This window comes from Colossoma macropomum, unplaced genomic scaffold (assembly GCF_904425465.1).
Source record: "Colossoma macropomum unplaced genomic scaffold, Colossoma_macropomum, whole genome shotgun sequence".
NCBI lineage: Eukaryota > Metazoa > Chordata > Actinopteri > Characiformes > Serrasalmidae > Colossoma > Colossoma macropomum.
Genome location: NW_023494785.1, coordinates 37200114 through 37222643, shown reverse-complemented (window position 1 = coordinate 37222643; position 22530 = coordinate 37200114). Strand labels below are relative to the sequence as shown.

At 38.7% G+C, this 22530-nt stretch overlaps 1 protein-coding gene across 1 annotated transcript in view; it reads right to left on the bottom strand.

The window, feature by feature from the left end:
• The window catches only part of nbn (nibrin), a 31406-nt gene extending 9486 nt beyond the window's left edge, over nt 1-21920 (bottom strand). Inside the window, exons 1-12 of the mRNA XM_036593089.1 lie at nt 21714-21920; nt 21127-21245; nt 18564-18691; nt 16979-17138; nt 15251-15354; nt 11972-12089; nt 6830-7020; nt 5186-5283; nt 4788-4926; nt 3528-3860; nt 880-1555; nt 60-125 (exon numbers count right to left, since the gene is read on the bottom strand). Of these exons, the coding sequence (XP_036448982.1) occupies nt 60-125; nt 880-1555; nt 3528-3860; nt 4788-4926; nt 5186-5283; nt 6830-7020; nt 11972-12089; nt 15251-15354; nt 16979-17138; nt 18564-18691; nt 21127-21245; nt 21714-21747 (2166 nt within the window). The 5' untranslated portion in view covers nt 21748-21920. The remainder of the gene's footprint in view (nt 1-59; nt 126-879; nt 1556-3527; nt 3861-4787; nt 4927-5185; nt 5284-6829; nt 7021-11971; nt 12090-15250; nt 15355-16978; nt 17139-18563; nt 18692-21126; nt 21246-21713) is intronic.
• Between the last annotated feature and the right edge of the window lie 610 nt (nt 21921-22530).

The following is a 22530-nucleotide window of genomic DNA, read 5'->3' as shown; positions in this document are numbered from 1 at the left end:
ATTTTAACTGCTTCATTATATTAACTCCTGTGTTGTCTTACTGCATTAGAAAAACCCACCTTGGGTTCCTGCTTGACCGCAGTCACCTCACTGTGCTTGGCAAAGCCATTAAGGGCCTCAGATGCCTAAATGTAAATCAGACATCTTAACATTAAGATCATAGGTACAGAAAAGATTACGGCAAATTTTAGTACAAGGCAATTCACTGTCAATTACAATGATTTAGGAAAAATGTATAATTTACAAAATAAAATTGCACTATAGCATTCACATATATGTAGTCATTTCTCTACACCAGTGGTTTTCAACCTGTGGGTCATAACCCCCCAGTGGGCAATGGCGGTACTGCTTTGACTGTCATATAAATAACTGTGATTAACGATTTAATTGTCTTTTATTGCCTAAAGTGGCAAAATTAGCTTATAAGCCTTCATGCTTACTAGCTGGGTTTACTTATTAACTAACTGGTTGTACTGTGAAAATGATACATGATGCTGTTGCTCACACTCACAAATGTCTACAGTTACACAAAATTATGTAGAGTCGAGCAAAGCCTACATTTTTTCCTTCACAGTAGAAATACAAGCAAAAACTGCATACATCCATGCTAAAAACATTAGCCTTAGCTACACAACAAGCACTTTTACTGCTTGCTTTTATGTACATTTATTTGCCTCTATTTTGCCCAACACACCCAATTCACATTTTACTTGCTGCAGCGTCATGACCGTGAAATCTAATGGGCTGCGGAAAATTATTGAGATGATTGCAATTACTTAAGATGCCAATCTCAATTCTGGAATAAAGTTAGTCTGGAGCCCTGATCCATCCCATCAAGCTTCAAAATGTCAAAAATAGTAAATAAAAGTTTGAACTCACCACAACAAAGGACACTTCCTCTTCTTTAACATCGTCAGATTCAGATCTATCCTTCCTATGCGCTGAACTGTGCTGGTCCTGCTCCAAATCTGCTGCTCTACTGGATCCCGGTGGCTTCCTCTCAGAGTTCTGGTGTTTATTGGCTCTACCAGGCACGTCCTGTTCCAGGTTCTGGCTCTTACTGGCTATGCTTTGCTGCTCTACCCTCTGCTGGATGCTGGATGTAGTGTTATGGTACTGCTTTGGGTTCCGCCCCTTACTGACAGTGCTGCTCTCTCCTTGACCCAAACGTTGTTTCTTACTGGCCGCAGGTTGCATGGGTTCATCCATGTCTTCAGACATGATGGACTCGAGCTCCTCCAGTGAAACATCTAAATCAGCCCTCTCTTCTTGCACCGCCAGGTTAGATGGCTGGTCCTGCATGGGCTCCTTCCTCTTTTTACTGCCTGAGATTGGATTGGAGTCACAGTTCTGGGCATTATGGTCCCCACTAGCACCTGAGTTAATGGCGAGTGCAGAGCCCAAACCCAGACTGGCACTGAAATTGGACTGCGGGGTCGTGCCATGCCGCTTTTGGCTTATGTGCGAGCTTTGTAAGGATGCTGCTGGATCCTCGCACTCTCGCCTAGACAGTTTGGCCTCCGAAAGCTCAGAATCAGCACCGCCCTCACGCAACCTGAGGAAAGATGAACATTTAATACTGAAAATAAGTGCAGGAGTTTGTGCACCCCTGAATGAATGACATGTTTTTGACTTTCTATGTGAAAATAAGTTAACAAAGAACACATTTTCTTTTTTTTTAACCCAATTTTCTCCCCAATTTAATCATCTCCAATTCCACCCACTAGTTAGGACTCCCCCAGTCACACGATACTACCAACGCTAGGAGGGCGAAGGCAAGCACAGGCTTCCTCCGAGACCTGTGAAGCCAGCTACAGCATTTTTTCGAAATGCCGCTCACGCAACGTCACTGGACAGCCGAACGCGCTCGGAGGAAAGCGCCAACCTCCAGATCTGTTACATCATCTAACAGACGCCTGTGCTGACTAGCATCGCGCTGAGTGATGGGGGGAGAAGGAGGGGCCATCCTACCCACCCAGAGAGCGTGGCCAATTGTGCTCTCTTGGACTCCTGGCCACGGATGGCTGTAGCATCACCAGGGATCAAACTCACGATCTCCTTATGATACGGCCAACGCCTAGACGGTTGCGCCACTCGGGAGCACTTCCGCACATTTTAATGCACAGTTAGTGTTTATCTGCTCAACTTAACATATTGGGAATTGGGAACAAATTAATTAGCAAATAAATAGAAACTGTACTAAAATTAGCATAAAATGTCATTTAAGTTTGTCCCTTGTAGAGGATGTCTTAACATATTTTTTATTTCACCAAATCAAAAAATATGTAATTTGGCCAGGATATTCAAACCCATTCAACCAAACTGACAGAAAACTACCAAATTTGTCTTTTCCTGACATTTATATTTATCTCATACACAACCCCTCTACCTATTCTGGAGAGTCTCTCAAAGCATTTAAAACCACAGAAGCCCACCGGATCTTCATGTCAGGGTGGGTAAAGGATCCCATAGTGTTGCATAAAGAGGAGAAAAACTCTGTCATCATAGGAGGATAACGACATCAGCTAATTAACACAGATGTGAACAATGCTAGCCTTTAGATAACGTCTGATAATGTTAACAGCCGAGAGATAAACAGTCGCCCCCTAACGGAGCTGCAGACAGCCGGTATAACTTTACTCTCTGTTTCTGGAGATTTAAATGATGTTTGAATGGAGAAACATAAATGTTAAATATAAGGCTGAATGTCGTGGGTCCGAAAACTACGTAGTGTTTGGACAGATGTGATTTTGTAAGTTTGCTCGTGCAGTTAGTGCAGAGTCCAGCTCCAGTCCTGCAACCCCTGCACTGCATAACTGTGGTTTCCCTGGTTAAAATACCTGATATTATTATCTAATTAATCCCTTCTTGAGCTGAACGAGGTGTGAACAGCAGAGAGAAACACTAAACTATACAGTGCAGGGGCTGCAAGCCTGGAGTACGAAAACACTGAATTAAACGTTGTGTAGTCTCTCGTCGTTCTTGGCTTCTTTCGCGTTTTGCAAGTAAATCATTCACAAAGCACAGCAAATTGTCGAAATGGTGGCGACTATTCAGTGTGACGTCACATGAAATGTGAGAGTTTCAGTCAATGCTAATAAATCAGGGGAAACTTATTAATGTATTAGAATAACAACGTATCAGTTGGGTCCTATTCTAAAGTACTGACAATTAGACTGAAAAAATGGTTCCATCTACAAAATTTGGCATTTGTGCAAATACAGTCGTATGCAAAAATAAGTTTTCACATCCTCTACATACTTCTGCACGTTTCAATGCAGAAGTCATGTTTATTTGCTGAATTTAACATATTGCGAAAGTAAAACATAAAATATGGCCTGTGTGGAAGTTAAGACACACTGTATAGTTTATGTATTTTTCCCCAATAAACTCAGCAAATGAACAGAAATTCTAAAATTTGTAAAAAAAACCAGGGGGTGTCCAAACATTTCTACACTCTCTGTGATAAATATAAACACATATTAAAACACAAAAGACAAATATGTGTTGGTTGCACTGTGGCTTGCCTCTTTTTGTTGACAGGCTGGAAGTAGCTTGTGAGCGCTGACTGTTTCTGGGGGGATTTTTTAAGCGTGGCACTGCTGTTGCGAGGGTCTGGGAATTTCACACAGTCGTCATTCCTCCTGTCAGAAGAAGCTGATTCTACCTTCTTCTTTTCCTGTACCCTCTCACTTGTGCTCAATGATGACTTCACAGACTCTGATGTGGTTGGTGGCTCCATGGTTGATGGCTGTCTTCGGGATAATGTTGATGCTGGCTTCGCTGACCCCAGTGGATTTGCCTGTACAGGGCGTTTCTCTGGGGTCTCACCCACAGCTGTGGCACCACATCCATCCATCCTGCAGTAGATAAGCAGCAGTCCACATCAGTAAACATGTTCTACACGATTTTCAGACATAAATTAAATAGAAGCTCACTGTTTTGGTTGCAATAATTTACACGTTAACCTTTTTTCATCCATTGTTAGAAATCTGATACTGAAGAAAGAAATGTGAATGCGCAAAAATGGGACCAACTTCATTGCTCACACAACGTGGCTTTCGTTTCACTTTTCGGTGACAATATTTTAGTTCTGATTGGACTACAAAAGTTAAATGTGTCGAGTCAATGCTTGAATTTTGCATGTATGATAAATGATACTACTGATAACAAATAATATGAAAATACAGGGTGATTCAAAAAAAGATTCATCCGATTTCAAAGTGCCATATTTTTACAACCATGAGGCTCCTAGGAACCAATCACATACCAATTGAAAGAGGGGGTTACAGAGTTTCTGACTGTCACCGGAAGATGGCTCCCTTCAGTCTGCGAGGAGATGCGACCTCTGAGCAGAAAGCGCTTCGCGTTCTCCACTTCAATAAGAGTGAATCCATCATAACTGTGCAACGTGATTTTCGTCAGCAGTGAACCTCCAACAGCTCAGAGTGTTCGTCTCCGAAATCATATTGAAAGAGCCGTGAGTACAGTGACACCCGACATGCTCAATCGAGTAGGGGATGAATTTGACTATGGTGTTGATGTTGTCCGTACAGCTGGAGGAGGTCAGATTGAGGCCTTTTAAAATTACATTATAAACTTTATGTTCACTTAAACCATTTACAATATGCTTCATTGTTCTGTAATGATTTACAAGTTAAATACATCATTTTGAAATCGGATTAATCTTTTTAAATTACCCTGCATATTATGACCTGAACAGTTTAAGAATGTCAAGAACCTAAATGTGACAGTCGCCTTCACGAACAGCAACTGAATTTTCCTACCTGCTGAAACTCTGAGAAGTCTCAGTGTTGGCCACATATGCAGTGATGTTCTGGGAGGCTGCAGGAAGCACAGTCTCATCCACTGTTGCATTCTGTGTAAGAGTCGCCGCGGGGATTGCTGGCCTCATTCTAACAGACTCTACAAAACAAAAAATGGTAGCATTCTTTAAGATAAAATGACTTCTGTTAAGTATGTTTCTGTTTGTTCATAATAATAATAATTCTACTTATTATAATAATATTTTTTCCCCAAGTAATCATAGTCATTTCTGTTGATATTGAAAAATGACCACAGACAGCATTTATCATCATCAAAACATGGCAAAGTGATCCCAAAACTCATCATAATAGTAAATTCCAATTTACAGTACTCTGTGTGTGCATGCGTTTTAGCCCACCAGAATCCATAGAAGCACAGGGATTGCAGTAGGTCTGATTATTGACATAGATGGTAGCCAATCCAATCTCAGATTCAGTGATGAAGCGTAAATCATTCCTATTACACAGAAAGAGAGACAGACAGAGTGAGAGAGAGAGGGTGAGGGAGAGAGAAAATAAATAGATTTGCTGACTCAGGCAGGCTTGCAGTATTACACACAGATCCTGGCAACAGAAAAACAGAACTGTTCCAGCACTGCACTACAAACCCACTCACAGATATCAAACAGCACCAAACCACTCTAGCACACCCACACAAAAGACCACATCATTCATGTAATATGTCTATCCAGCTATATATCATTCATGATATGTTTTATTAATGATCATAATGATGACATCCTTAGACTGGCTTTACTTGGTCAAACTTTCTATGTATGGCATGAAACATACAGCACTTTGCAAAAGTCAGAAGCCACTCTACATTTATTGAATTGCCAGTCACAAATATATAACATGTTGTTGATGTCTGGACAGTTCATTGTTCTGAGAATACCAGCGGCTTCTTTGTCCGATTTGCGCTGCGTTATCCACAGAATTGACATCCTTATACGGCCTTTATCTGGTCAAACTTTTCAGCTATGTACGGCTAACATGAAACAAGCAGCCTTTTGCAGAATCAGAAACTAGCCTTTAATTAGTTAATTTCCAGTCAAAACAGCAACTAAAAAAAACTCCTGCATTTTTTCTTGCAATTTATTTATTACCTTATAATATTTTTTGTACTAAAAATGACCATCGTTCTTTTTTACAAAGCCATGTCCAACTTCCTTTTATCCCTTATCTGTTTAGCAAAGTAATCTGCAGGGATTTCCTCCAAAGTTCAGTCTTAGACGTTGGTTGCAACTGCTTTTCATGATCCAAGTAATTCCAAGCACATTCAGTGATGCTGAGGTCTGGACTCTGGGATGGTCAATCTATGGTTCTGAGAACACCAGCAGCTTCTTGGTTTGATTTGCAAATGTTCTTCCTTTTTTGTGGATGCGTCTCTTTTTTCTTATATCTGAAGCAAGCAGATCTCAACAATCTGACAGTTACACAAAGCAGCTTAAAAAAAAAAAAATCCAAGTTGCATGTAACACATCTGATTTCAGTAGTTAGCAAGATTTAGTGGATAGTAATTTTCATATATCTTACAAAGTTTTGTTTATATAAAATAATCTGCAATGTGTTATTCACATTTGCATCTATGCATCCCTTTTCCTGTTCATTATTAGGGGTGTTGAGCAGAGATAATTAATAACAAGGAAACACAGATCCAAGCTATGTGGGCTACCAACATAGCAAAATGCAGAACCAAATTCACTGTCATGTTTAAATTACCCAGCTTGCTAACTAGCAAAGCTAACTGGTTATTAGCAAACAAGCAGGACTCATGTCATGATACATTACTGGCTTTCTATAAGCCTGTTTCATGAAAGTTGATAGTTGCTTATGAAAGCAGGTGATTTAAACGCAGGAGGCTTTACATTATCCGTGCAGATGAAATACATTTTCACGCACGTTTTAGTTAACTCAAGTTGTATGTAGCTTTGCCAAGTAAAAGCCAGCCTTAATAATTCAACTACAGTCCTAGATTAATCGGGGAGTGTCTGGAAAAATACCTGTGCAAAACCTGCCCTACAGAATCCATCCATTTCTTGGTGGTGGAAGGTATGAGTGCTTGGGAGGATCCTGTTCCAACGTCAATAACACAAGTCCCTGTGGATTCCAGAAGGGACACAGGCAGAGACCCCTCCTCCAAGAGCTGGCTCCGCCCACCTCCAGAACTGATGGCCTGACTTAAACGTTTCATCTAAAAAATACACATATAAGACAAATAACAATAACAAATAATATATGAGCATCCTCTGGTAACCTGGCGTGCCGGAAATCCTACACAATCATATACAATCAATTCTCCATGTGCTGTGATGTGTTCAAACAGACTCTGAGGCAGCAGTGCACACAAATTAGAATAGTATGTAACATTAGCTCTTCTATTAGCCAGATCAGAAGGTTTGTAAATGTAATGACTGGCTGTACTTCTGGGTGGATAACTCACATCCAATCAGCATGAGGCAGCTCAGTTTATGGCACACTTTACAATAACTTTAAACATAACCGACAAAACATTGCCAATAGCGGCAAAATCTTACTGTGTTTGGGGATGTAATGTCAAATGTAGCCAAGGATGTGATGGATTTTACTTCTTTGTTTTCTGTTTTCCAGCTTTCAAAAGCAGTTAGAGATGCTGTATCATCCTCCAGACCAAGGTGAAGTGGCCAAGCACTATTACACGACCAAAAAGAGCACTAAAATGTAAACTAGGACGGTATGTTCATGTGCTGATTGCTATTTTTAGAATTTTACTTTGTGGAGAGTTCAACATAAGATGACACACGGTAGTTAAGAAGCTAGTGCCAGATTGAAAAATGCTTCAGAGATGTGCTTTTCATTAGACAGCATTAAAGTGATGGAAAGCTACTTGGAGGAACACAGTCTTCATTTTTTTTAAATAGGCCTACAGAAATACTGCAAATGCAAACATTCATACTGATTATTGCAGGCCTTCAGGCTATGATTAGCCCCTGTGTGAAAACAATGTATTAGGCTAGAAGTGTTGAAGGGTGTTTCCTCAGAATGGAGTCCTTTCACACACTTGCCATCTCCTTCTCACTTAATCAGCCGTATTCTTCTCTCTCGGGGTTTGAGGAGAGCCCCAGGGAGGCACACCATTCGCAGTGCAGTAAATATAGTGCACACGAGCACTTTCACCACTGACTCACTCTAACCTGACGCAGATCCCATTCTCGTTTTCTGTCCACAGTGAAATGGAAAAAAACAAGAGCTGGACAGAGGAGGAGATAAACAAGTGCAGACTGTTCAAAAAATGACTTTTTATGAGTGACAAAGTCCATGTGCACATGAATATAAAGATTGAGAAGCATTTGTCTTTTGAGTGGTGGAGAATGTGGGCTCAGCACATTACAATCTGATCAGTATGACTAACGTTTCAGTTCTTTTGACAACATACATTGTAATAATAAACAGATTACAAGCCAAGCTATCAGCATTGTTATTCATATAATATGTTGCCAAATTATTGAGTTCATGTGTTTCAGCCACACTGTGGCAGCTGTTAAATAGGTCTTGTGTATTATCATATCACATAACGGTCTAAGCAAGGAAGGGTTTGCTTTTCTTCTATTTTGGACTAGAATCAGGACCATACAAAGAAATAATAAAAGTAAGCATGAGTGCTGATGACTCACTGAAATAACAGAAGGGGTTTGTAATTGCTACCGGCTACTTTTAGCAATAGCTCAAAGCAACCCCAGCACCACTCCTATGCAAGTTTGATAAAAAAAAAATATATATATATATTTTTTAAAATAAAAAAAAATTAAAATAAATAATCCTACCAAATCCTATTCCACCATGTTTTTGCATTTTATTTGCCCTCTGAGCCTATTTATGATGTTTATATGGAGTTGTGTACAAAAAAAGAGGCATAATTCATTTTTATACAACCATTCTTCCACCTCTCTTTATTTTAGTGGAGCTAATGTAGGTGGAATTGACGGATATACTTAAATGATTTTGTTTTTCATGACATCACAAAAGAATAACACACACACATCAAAAAACAAAAAAAAGGACAGAAGAATATGTCCTTTTATAAAATGGATGTGATATTAGGCTAACTATGCCACACCCAGGTATTGTTAGCTTCCCTCTACGATTCTGCAATGTCAACCCTTTTCTGTGAGAGACTGTAGCAAGATAAGTTAATAAGACACTAAAATGAACAAAAAGAATTTACATAGGGAGAAATACCCATGTGTTTGCCTATAGCAGGGGTTTTTAATTAAAATTCAATTCCAGTTAGAGGAAATTTCCTCAAGCGAAGGTCTGGAACATCATAATGCCTAACTTGCATTAAGACTCAGTGCCATATACTGTAAACTGAAGTAGCCTAGTAGGTATATCAACATCTTATACAGTCAACAACTGAATGTCAAATTGAATAAAGTCCAATTCAGTCATATTTCAACAACATTTATTCTCAGTTTCTCTTTTTAGAGCATGTCATGTGAAATAACTCCCCTCTGACTCACTTTCTTCTCTGACTGCTGTTTCTCACCTCGTCCCTCCCCTCTGTGTGCATCACTCACTCGAGTCTCAGAGCTCATCGTAATGCACAGATCTGATTGGCTAAGTAGCGTCACATGTGATACATACAACGCATGTGATTCGCCTGTGAGCTTCCCAGGCATAGGACAGCGTCTGGGTCCGGACTCGGACCACGGTCCGCCTATTAGTGACCTCTGGCCTATAGTTTTATCTGTTGAATCCAAGCATCCTCAGTCTGAGAGACAGAGACAGTGATAGCCAGCTAGGTTTAACCGATTCCTAGAACACACGCACATCCGTAAATCTATAGGCATGGAGTCGTCTCATCCTGAATGACATATATGTTCATTTGTCTAAATTATTTCACATGTGAGGGAATGTGAAGCACTATGTTAACCTAGCAATGCAATACGGACTTGGCTATCCATTCAGTAACCCAGCTAAACTGACTATAAAAGCACATCAGATTTTAAAAGCAGTATTATCACTGCTGTCTGGGTAAGCAAAAACCCAGTCTCCTTACCTGACATAGCATTAAGCCTCTTATCATCTCTGGTACATACATCGGAGAATCGGGTGTATAAATGTGTAGGATCTCATGTATGATCTCATATATGATCTCACTAATGCACAATATGCAGCTAGACACTGCAAGTATATGAAATAAAAGACTGAAGACTAGATATACCTCAGGTAAGAACAGGGTTTTGTTCATAGATATACATTCCTAGATGCCGCGTTGGGTCCAGCCAGGCACGTCAACGGCACCGCCATTTTGTGGCAGTCAACATTGCTGCTGGACATTATTATTGCCGCTCTGTAATGGTACTGCATTCAGTACCATTACAGAGCGGCAGTTTAAGAAAGATATATTATTTCAAGAATATCACACATATTATGTAGTATTTATTTATTTACAATGATGGTTAATGTTGTAGCTAGGTAAGTTAAAGCATTCCTTAATCTGCGTAGATGTTCATAGTAGATTAACGTTAGCACCTTCTTACATGATCCTGAAGTCAGCTTCTAATTTGCCAGCTCCTTGTTTCGAAGTTTCCCGTTCCACCTTAAATGGTGCAGCTTCAGGCACCAGAAAGTGACTGCTGCACCATTTAAGGTGGAACGGGAAAACTCGAACAAGAAGCTGGCGAATAAAAAGCCAACTTTAGCTTCGTCCTTCTTACTGTGTTTTAGGGGGTTTATTTTATTTTTATGTGTATTAAGATCAGAAGTGATTCACACGTTCATGGATTTGCTGAAGTGTGTGAGATTGTGTTTCTACTGGAGCGCTAAACTCGGTTTTTAACATCAGGTGTAGACTGAATACTTTCATGCTGGAATGTTATAAAAGAAATAAAAGCTACCGAGAGCAGTCCATGCAGCCTAGATTAGTCTGTCTGAGAATTATAACAAAACAAATTTGGTGAAAATCGGTTGAGTAATAAGAAGTTGTGGCTGATTTAATCTTGAGACTCTTCATCTCTCAATACAAGTGGATTTGTTCATAAGTGGATCTTGACCGCTTCAACATGGCGGACACACAGACGTATCACCTCAGATACAACAACAGACAACGCGGCATCTAGGAATGTATATCTATGGTTTTGTTGAACTAGCTGATCGATAATAAACAGCTTGGCAGAGAGCTAACAGGCTTCTCTAATAAAATTTCGAGTTAGGCTTTAGATTTTAGTAATTACAGGGCATTGACTGCAAAACTGCAACATACAAAGTAACAGAGCGTTTGTAATTTATTTATTTTTTTATCTAAATTACCAACAGATGTTATAGATAACAAACTCTTAGTGTTGGCTAACCAGCTTAGTGTTGGCTAAATGGCTAAGCTAAGTTTTTCTTTTTACATGCGAGTGTATAAATTCGCTTTTTGCTTAAGAGAGCTGTTTTTGCTGGAGCCCTATGCTAGTTTTCACCCAAAAGGGAAGGGATAAAGTATAGATAAAGAGTATTGCTGGGAGTAACGATGTTGCTGTTTGTTTATACTGCCAGACCCATGGTGGACAGTCAAAACTAATGGAAGATTAAGGTTTTAATTGTAGGTTAAGGCTTTACTCACAGATTTGTGGTTCTTGTTTAAAATTCAGTAGTGTAACTCATAATAAAAAAAACCTTTGATTAGCTCTAAACCCTGTTTAATTGAATCCTTGCTGGTGCAACCCACCCTCAGGGTGCTGGAAAAGACTTGAGTATCGCAGTCTATATTACTTTTTATTTTTCTTGTTTGTCATTCTTAAGCTATTTGCCTTTTAATGTTGTTTTTCCTTTTACATTGCAAGGCACAGTGAATCGCTTTCGAGTATGAAATGTGCTGTATGAATAAACTTGCCTTGCCATTAGTAAGTTTAGTTCATGCAGACACCAGCCCAAATGGTCCATAGAAGCGGAAACGATGATGGACTATTTACTAACGTCTCCATGACTCACAATACAATACTGCACAGTGTTTGAAGTAATGGTCAGATCCATGGTGATACAACATGCACAGCAGATGACTCCTGAAACAGTGATGCCTGCTGTGAGCTATTAGAGCTCTTTTAGCAGTTTGTCATGCACCATTAGTCATCATTTTTGGGAAAAAACATTTAGTAAAACGAGTAAAAGGAAGTTCTTGCCTGTTTGGCGTTGAAGAAGACAAATGTTTTATCCTTGAAGAGAGACTTTCTCTCGGGCCTGGGACCCAGGTCCACCTCTTGCTTAGCCAGACTGGGTTCATCTATCTCCGGCTTGAAGCTGGACAACACAATAAGTCATAGCAGTGATTAAAACTCAAAACTATTTCTGGGATGACATCCAGCTGTGTTCAAATGTCCTCCAAGTAAAACAAACCAGAGGTGTGAACATTACGCCATTCACTACACAGGTGCACAAGTTTCTCGCTGCTGTCCGAACAAAACCTCGTATTTCCATTTTCTTCGTTTTTCAGTTTTGACGTAATTCGAAAGTGCCTGTTGCACTTTTCATTGTGTGCAAATTTCATGATGAATGGACCAAAAGAAATGGCCCAAAATTACTTGGACAAAGAGTCTGGTTCCATTCACTTGCATTAAAATGAAAGCATTTTGGAGAGGTTTTGTTCTGACAGCAGCATTATGCAAAAGTTTTGATACGCCTGGTCAAATGACACATTTTGCTGATTTTCCGGCAAGAAGTAAGTTAACACATTCTCTACAGCCCATCAAACAGAAAGCCCGCGGGCCGGATCTGGCCCGCTACACAATCCTATCAGGCCCGAAAAAGTATTTAAATTTTCTATTAATATTAGCCCGTTTCGCAGTGTGCTGCACTACAGCATGCACTGCAATGTAATGTGCTCAGACTCTCCTACCCTCAACAACAACTGATTGGACAGCAGTTACACCTCAATTCTACACAATTCTGCACAATTCCACACCACTCATACCACCAAAATGCATTTCAGCTGCAGTTCAGCCAATTTAAACACTTAACGTCAGCTCAGCAGCTCAGAAACTGAGCCCAAGTCTTAACAAACTTGCAGCAAAGAGAGGATGCCAGTGTCTAGTTTGAGCAAACAGGTAGGTCTGAAAGACTGAGCACCTGGGGACATTTAAATTTTTAATATTTCAAGTGTCCATGTAATATTTCAAAGTCTACTACAAGTGCCTGTATTTTACTGTTGTAGTTTATGCATATTTTAAATTAAAAATTGGCCAGTACAGGTTATAGCACAACATTAATTGGGGAAAAAAAATAAATAAATTCTTTCCTCTGGCCCACAGACGTAATGAGATTTTTAATATGGCCCTTTTACTGGTTGAGTTTGACACCTCTGCTCTACAGAGAACAAACTTAAATATGCCATTCTCTACAAAATTAAGGGCACAATCTATTTGCTGAGTTTAACATATTGAAAATATTGAAATATAAAACGCCACAACCTTTACAAAGTCCACATTTCACGCTATATTTTTTTAATATTTAAAAAAAAAATCAGTAAACAAACAGTAATTGTGCATAAAAGTGAGCAGAAGTGTGTTCTCTGCAGAGGATGTGTTAAAATATTTTCACTTACAAATTTAACATAAATGAGGAAATTTAATTATTCCACTGTAATTACAGCCCATAAATCCAGCCAATATAACATTTACTTATGCATGCTCTGGTTCATGTACAGATACTAATTGTAGCCATTTTCATTGTTTATAAGCTCAATGAAAAGATTTAAAGTTTTTATTGCTCATCCAGGCAGAAACACAACTTCTATAGACCTTTAAGGATGTATTGTCATTTGTAGTCAGCATCATTGCCACATAAGCCTTAAGCCATTTTATCTAAGGGAAAACGAAGGCCATTCTCAAAAATCTAAAGTCATCACACCCTGTATTAGACAAAAACGTGTTTAGCCTGTTAACATTTGTACGAATGTATGAGGTTGTTATGAAGTGAAAATATTCATATTGCCATGCAAGCTGACACTGCTTAAGACCAGCCACTTGGCTAAAATACCCAACACAAATCAGCAAGCTTTGCTGAAGCTGCTTTAGCGGTAACAGCCTATAGTGCAAATAGCTGATTTTGTTATATGATCATGTTAAAGCATGGCAGATTTCTTACTTTAATTCAATGCCATTTCAATGTGTGGCAGAGCTCGCCTACATGTAATAATATCTATATTGATATCTGGAAGACAAAACTTTCTGGACCATTTCTGTGTTCAACAGATTTCTTCAGGCTTCATCTTTGAGAGAGAGGAGAAAATTAAGCTCCACTCTTGTTTCAGATCTGAAAAAATCCACAGGTGTTTCTGTCTGTTCCTTCCGCTGTGAGAAGTCAATGTGATGGCTCTGAAAGGATGTGTAGCTGTCAAAAGTCCTTACTCAGAAAATAAAACAGACAAAAAAAGAGGGAAATTTGCTGTTGTTGGTGTTCTTAGAGAAATGGACTGACCATTCCAGAGTCCAGACCTCAAAATCATTTAATGTGTTTGGAGCATGAGAAGCAGAAAATCTAACCAGCTTCTAAGACTAACCTTCGAAACATATCCCTGCAAATTCAGAACAAATTCAAAACTGAAAAGAATGGAAGCTGTTATAAAGACAGAGTGTGGATACACTAAACACTGCAACGTCTGATATTATATTTTTGATATAATATTAAGTTGTTGGGGCTTTTGTTTATTTTTCTGATGGCTATACATTTTCAGCTTTCTTCTTGATGCTGAAAAATGAATAACGTGGCAATTTTGACTGCAGAATACATGATAAATAAATCCCCTGACTTTTTCAATGTATTATAAATGTTTACAATGTGAAAAAGGTTAAAAACAAATCACACACTGGCCAAAACAAGGTCACTGTTAATTATCAGTTATTCTTTTTGGTCCACAAACGTTATATGAGCGCATTCCTGTTTCACAGCGATGTGTGAGAAAGAACAGTGATTTATGTCAGTTGTTCTCAATCCAAGTCCTGTGAAACCCCTGAGTCATGCTTTCCCTTCTCCAATGCATCTAACTCAGCTGACTCAAACTCCAGTCTTTACTAAATGCGTTGAATCAGGTGTTCTGGATCTGGGAACACTGAGCTGTAGCTCAGTATTTGAGGTCAGCAACTGAGGTGAGCAATCTGAGACTGATGGCCCTGACAATAGAGAACGTGACGAGTTGCGAGAGGAAGGGTTTGTTTTTACATTATTAATCTGGATTAGGGTCAGGATTATACAAAACAAACATAAACAAGACCTGAGCCCTGATGATTCAATAAAATAATAGAAGGGGTTTATAATTGCTATTAGACTACGTTGACGCTGCTCACTGACTCGAGTACAACCCATGTTCAAGTTTTTTTAACCAATAAGAACCACGGCATGAAAAGGTCCTACACAAATCAGTTATTTCAATAACACCTACGCAGAGCTTCAAACCAAGGCCTTACTTTTCACATTTGGGAAGGGTTCCCTTCCGCTGCACAGCTTGAAAGAGCTCGGTGAAGAACTCTGGTTTCACTATTGGCCGACAGCACAGCAGCGCACAGATCGTCTGCACACAAAATCACAAGAGTTTCAACCGCACAATGGATTTCACCAAAGCAGGTGCCTATGCGGCTATCGGAATAGCTGAAATGGTTAACGGAGAAATCAAAAAAAAATTTTCTGCACAATTCAATAGTTGAGATGTAAACATCATTCAGAGTGGTTTGATGTGAAATGATTCATTGCGCAGAAACATACTGAGTCAGAATTCTTTACAGTGATGTTAATCGGAACCTGGGGCCGTATTACAGAAAATTCCTACCTTTTTGTCTTAACTTAAGATCTGACAGGTCAAGATAAGATTTTTCACAAATTCGTATTACAGAAGCAAATCAGAACCTTAAGAACCTTATCTTATCTTACAGCATCTTATCTCAAGTTAGGAAATCTGAATTTTCTCGATTGAAGTTGACAATCAACTGTCGTGCCTGTTACCTAGCAACCGACCACACGCGCACAGCTGAAACGTAAACACGTAATCAAGTTAGTTAGCCAGACAGCTAACGTTAGCTACCGTTACTGATGTAAAAAAGGTCAAATAAACTAAAGCATGATAAACCAAAAGTTAAGAATATTGTTTCAGCGCTTCGTGCTGTTTTTCCAGAGCGTCGCTGCTCCACAGTTTCAGTTTCATTTCCCAAACATTTTAGCCGAGCACGCTAACGTTATTCCTCCTAATAAACAGACACCCGTTCAGCTCTGTCTCCTCATTATTCACCAGCTGTAATATTGAATCTAAGGAGTTTTTATCAAACATTAACACCCAAAGGTAACAAGAGGGGACGGTGGAGATCATGTGTGCAGCATCTGAGTTCTTAAATAACCGCTGTTTAACGCACAAAGCACCGTTTTCAATGTAGATAAAAATAGCGTCACTATGCTACTTATAGTGAACTGTGCTGCCTATCACTGCATAAAACAATTGAAACAGACGATTAAAACAGAAGACGCTCAGAGGTTGTCTTAAAGTTCAGAAAATATTCAGGCTATTTTGGCAACTTAGGATGTTTCTGTAATACCGTTTTCTTATCTGGAAATAAGATAAGATTATAGACTGTTGTTCTGTAATGGCTTCTGTCCTAACTTCTGAAGTCACCATGACAACAAAGCAGATGTGATCTCAGACTTAAGAATTTTCTGTAATATGGCCCCTGGAGTCACAATGTCTCCAACAAGAATATAGCCATTTCTTTTTCTATCCAAAACGACCGATGAACCTAAACATGTCTTCTGAGTTTTGACATGTACTGTTGATAATGGTAAAATAGTGGTAGAAAGTGGTCTTTGGGGACTATTTTGCCTTACAATGCCCGACATGTACCTCTTCAACATAAAAAAGTAGGATTTAATTTAAAAAATAAAAAACCTGAAGAAAAAAATTCTCTTATATGTATCTTAAAACAATGTCTTAGACAACCACTTCATGTAATAACTTTGAGAAGTAGGGTTTTGTTTTTCAGATGTCTGGTTCCTATCACCACCACTGTGAACAATTCTGACTCAGTACATCTCTGTAGAATGGAGCATTTCACAAAGCATGAGTCATTTTGAACGACTTTGTTTACATCTTGATTAATTACCCAGAAATCTTCACAGAACACAGAGGGTTTTAAAGTCATTGTAATACTGACCTTAATTGTGACCTTTACAGTGGGCATGACAAGGTGAGTGCAGTCCTGTGACCAAGAGTTGACCATGCGGCCTCCAACCGACTGCACGGCCTGTGAAAGAGCCACCTTCCCCTCATTATCGACACAGGATGAGCAGACCACCACAGAGTTCAGTTCCAGCCTGAGAAAGCAAAAGAGAGCGACAGAATGAAAGACAGAAGGCTTGATTTAAAAAAGACACACATGTACAACTGTATGTGTAACTCAATTCAAAGAAAAATTGGGACATTATGAGAAACGCAGATAAAAACAGCAAACAGTGATTTATAAATCTAAGTTGAACTGTATTTGAAAGAAAACAGTACAAAGACAAGATATGTAATGTTTCACCTTATCAACTTCATTGTCCTTTTGTAAACATTCACTCATTCTGAAATTGATGCTCGAAGCGTGTTCCAAAATAGTTGGGACAGGGGCAATTTAAGAGTAGGAACATTGTGAAACGTTCAAAAACCATTCTAAGCAGGTGATGCAATCATGCTTGGGTATAAAAGAATCATGGAAATAATAGCAGCTGTGTCATCAGGGTCAAAGAAGAAAAGGGCCATCCAGATCGTTACCAATGTAAAGTTCAAAAAACAAGTTTTTTCATGGTATGGAGGGAGTATTAGTGGGTACCTTGCACATCAGGGAAGGCACCATATTTTATTAAAATTTATGATTTAACATTTCTACATAGTCACTAACAACACAACAATAAAACCTCCAAATTGTCACCAAACGTACATGACTGGCAAACATAGCTTTGAACAGCTGTACACACACAAAATCATAACATTTTCAATAAAACACAAAAAAAGTTTACTTAGTTGCTGAAAATCTTTGTTTCGTTAGTGACAATTCTTAATGTCCCACACTGATTTTCAGACTTTGGGACACATTTACTACAAAACAATAGGATCTAACTGCTCACCATGTGTCATTTACATTTATGGCATTTGGCAGACGCTCTTATCCAGAGCGACTTACGATTTTAATCATTTTTTACACAGGTAGGCAAAGGCAGTGTTAGGAGTCTTGCCCAAAGACACTTATTGGTATAGTGTAGGGTCTTGAACCAGGCGTGGATCAAACCCCAGTCTACAGCGTAGAAGGCAGCAGTGTTATCCACTACACTATACCAACCATGATGGTCATGGGGGACAGGGATACATTTAAGAATTAAACTTTAAACTTTACTTTAGAAAACTTTTTAAAGAAAACATTGAAAAAAATGGCAAAAAATATAAGTATTACCTTCCAATTGTAAGTATAAGTATATGGTAGTTGAAGTATATACTCTACTTAAGAAGCCAAACATAAATATAAGCTAAATTTAATAAGCATATACTTAGCTTATTATATTTAAATTTGGCTAATTCAATTATTGCCTTAGGTTTAAATAGATCCTTGCAAATATCTAAGGTCTGAATATTGTTTTTTTTTTTTTATCAGTTTTTTACAGTTTAAACTAATTTGGTACAAAGGTCAATATCTACATACTATATGTATATTTATGTATGTGTGTGTGTGTGTATACTTCTGCATCAGTGTAGGGGATACACACCTAAACTTGCTTTGAAAGACCCCAAATGTGATTCTGTCACCAGCACGCAGGGTCTTGGTGGAGCCAGCTGCCAGCTGCTCATCGTTAATAAAAGTGCCGTACTTGGAGCTGTCCTTCAGTGTGACAGTCTGCAACAGCACAAACACAAAAGCTAGTCAACACTTTCCTCTCTCAGTGATCAAAAGCTCCAAAAAGGGAAACTGTGCCATCTGCTGCAAACAACTTGGAAGCACAGTCATAATAGTTCTTTTCTAATTTAATACAGTTTTTCATTATAAACATTATTGTCCACATAAAAATTGATGGAAAAGTAGAATCTCTGAATGTTCACACAAATTTCAGTTCTTAGTATTTTCCCCCTTGTGGGGAATTAATTACAGCATGCACTCAAGCTGGCATGGACTCCGTATATTCACACAAAAGCCTCTGATCAGTTGATCAAATCCACTTTCAATGGAAAAGATACGACTAAAAATCTGTCCTTTTTGTTAAAAGGCCTTAACAGGGTCAATGTCACAAACTGACTTCAATTTGAACAGTGGCCTAGACAGAGTGCGGAAATTTGAATATTTATTCTTTATTTTAATTGTCAGGACTTTTCTTTTTTTTCAAATGTTCAGGATTCTAAAACTTTCAGTTGTTTATTTATAGGTTTAAAGGAAAAAGATTACAGATTTTCAATGTTGTCTCAGACTTTCAGACTCCACTGTACGCAGTAATACAGAAAATAAAAAGGCATGTTATATTTCACATATATCCACAGTGATCATGTCATATTTTGTATATATATATATATATATATATATCACTACTTAACACAACATTTCTTCACCTCACAAATTTCCCAGGTCATAATTACACACTGTTTCTAAACAGACACGCAAAAATACATGAATAAAGAAATAAGAGAAAAGGTGGCTTATTTGAAGTTATTCTACTTTAAGTAATGGTACAAGATATATAAAAGCCCCCCATATTCTGTTAAGCTCATTTAGTCACTGCCTTCTTGAAGGTGATATTCAGATTTCCAATTAATTATAGTTATTATTATTGTCATTAATATACATTTCTGGGCACATGTACCAGCTAGCAACACAAAATACTTCTTAAAATGGGAAACAAGTCCACATCACCTAACAACTAAACCATGGGGTCAGAATTTTTGTGGATGGTATTTTTAGTAATAAAATGATACAGTGTGTTACATAAGTCTGAACTTTAATGTGAGGTCCAAGGAGTAACTACTGCAGTAACCACTGTAAGGAGTACCTAAAACTGTCTCAACTTTTGATGTTTGATAACAGTCTATGCATTGTAATTATTATTTTTTTTTATATTCACTGGCCACTTTATTAGGACACCCTTGCTCTCAGAACAGCCTAAATTCTTCATGGCATGAGTTCAACAAGGTGCTGGAAACATTCCTTCGATCTTCAAGTTCATCAGACTAGCCAACGTTTTCCCAATCTTCAGCTGTCTGGTTTGGGTGAGCCTGTGTTTATTCTAGCCTCAGATTCCTGCTCTTGGTTGACAGGAGTGAACTTCTGCTGTTGTAGCCCATCCACCTCAAAGTTTAATGTGGTGATGGTTTTCTGATCATCACAGCTGTAAAGAGCCATTATTCAAATATCTGTAGGCTTCCTGTCAACTTGAAGAAGTCTAGCTGTTCTCCTCTGACCTCTCATTAACAAGGCGTGTCCGGCCACAAAACTGTTGCTGACTTTTTTCTGCCCCGTTCCGTGTAAGCTCTTTGTATGTGAAGACCCCAGGAGATCAGCAGTTTCCGAAACACTCAAGCTACTCCACCTGGCATCAACAACGATTAGATGTTAGATCACATTTTCCCCCCATTCTAACATTTGATATAAACATGAACTGAAGCTCTTAGCCTGTGTCTGGATGACTACATGCACTACTGCTGACATAGTAACTGGCTGACTGGATAATTACATGACTGTGCAGATGTTCCTAATAAAGTGGACACTGATAATGATTGTAGAGAGACAACTCCTCCCATCAGCGATCTTGCTGGAGATTAATTTTGCAGGTAGGTACAGGTAATATAGTTGGGGACGATACTGCAACAATATAACAGCATGATACCTAATCACATCTAATTTTGTCTATCATGTGTCTGAATCCTTTGCACTTTTAACTGTTATTACACTAAATTATTCCACAAAAATCAGATAACTGATGCAAAATCACCTGGACATTTCTTTCTTCATGTAGCAGCTCTTTCTGTCCCAACAGTGATAAATGCCTCTACGCAAGATTTTCAATTGACTGCTATTACAGTTAATCACCCAAGTATGCTGGTTTGTGAATCATCCTCATGTAATCATATACACGCTTAACACTTTCATAATTAAGCCTTCATTTTACAGAAAACAGACACTGTTATTAATAGGTGGACATGTTCCCCATTTTACTCAACCTGAAATGACACTGTACCCTGCAAGAAGTAATGAGTGAAACATTTTGGGAGGTGAAAAGGAAAGCTTGTATCTGACTCATTTACAGTTTCCAAGGATTGCATGGCCTTCAAGCTGTTATTCCTCACCTGCTCAGTGACTGTAAGTTTGGCGTGCACACGGCTGATGGACTGGTCATTGGCCAGGAGGATGTCACAGTTTTTACGACCCACTACATACTCTTTACCGGGGAGCAGGTAGAACGTCCCTAGGTTTCAGAACAGGATAGTATTTGTAAAACATACATACACAACAACAGCTATTATAGCAGAGAGGAATCAGTGAGCTTAGTCTATATGATCCTTTACTGACAATCCTTGTGATAAAATTTTTTTTAAGTTTGTTAAATGTTTCAAGGCATACAGTTCCCTTCTAAAAAAGATGGTTCTTTTAGGGTTCTTTGCTAAAGAAAATGGTTCTATCTAGAACAATGACACATTCTCCATCTGAGGTACAATTTTACCATGTAAACAACCATTTTAGCATGAACTGGTTCTGTATAGAGCTCATGGTTCTAGATAGAACCATTTTCTTTACCAAAGAGCCCTTAAAGAACCATCTTTTTAGTAGTGTACGGTTTGACAGTACATTACACCATATTTGCATGCCAACCAAGCAGTACAACAGCTCTAGCAACGCACAGCCAGTCTAGCCCTTAAACTCTCAGCTCAGCTACCTGATTCAGACTCTGCAGGCTGGAGTTTCCACATGACGCTGTTTCTCGACGACTGACAGCTTATTTACGCAGTTTTGTTCCTCGTCATGATACCAACCAAAGTGACAAACGAGCTACAAAAGTAAAGGCCAAGACTAAACACGGACTAATCTTTCGTAAATAACTACTGCTGCACTGTCTGTACACACGCGCCAACTTTGCACCTTCCTGTTTCACGAGTGACGCTTCAGTTTCATAACAAAAGTCCTGGTCGTCACATGAAGAGAGGGCCATTTGTAATGTCTCTTTCCAATACTACACACATGTTTAATATAAAAATAATAATTCATCTGTCCTTGAGTTTTGCTCCCCTCCATGGCACACCAACATATTTAGCCATAAAATAACGTACTGTAATATTAACTGTCATGATTAAGCATAAGTGGCATCGTTTAAGAGTTTATGTTTAAAGGCTGGTGAACAATGTAAGTTTCATCATTGATCATTTTTGTTTTCACATTTTTTGTTTCTCTTGACAGACATGGTTGCCACCTCAACCCTGTAAAATTCCTGGACACTCGATCAGTAAATTCAGCTGACAGGTATCCATGTGCTTTATTGGAAGAGCAATTTGTAATGGAAGGATAGAGGACAAAATTTGGCACCAATCTCATGGATACCTCAATAATGAAGGCTTTCCTCATTTCACTTCACCTCAGCTTGTCAGTCTTAAACTAAACTCCATAGTGTCATGTATATGACATTAAAGACATAGTCTGGCAAAACAATATTTTATTTTTTTTTTTTTTACAAATTTTGACTTTATAATGTAATGTCA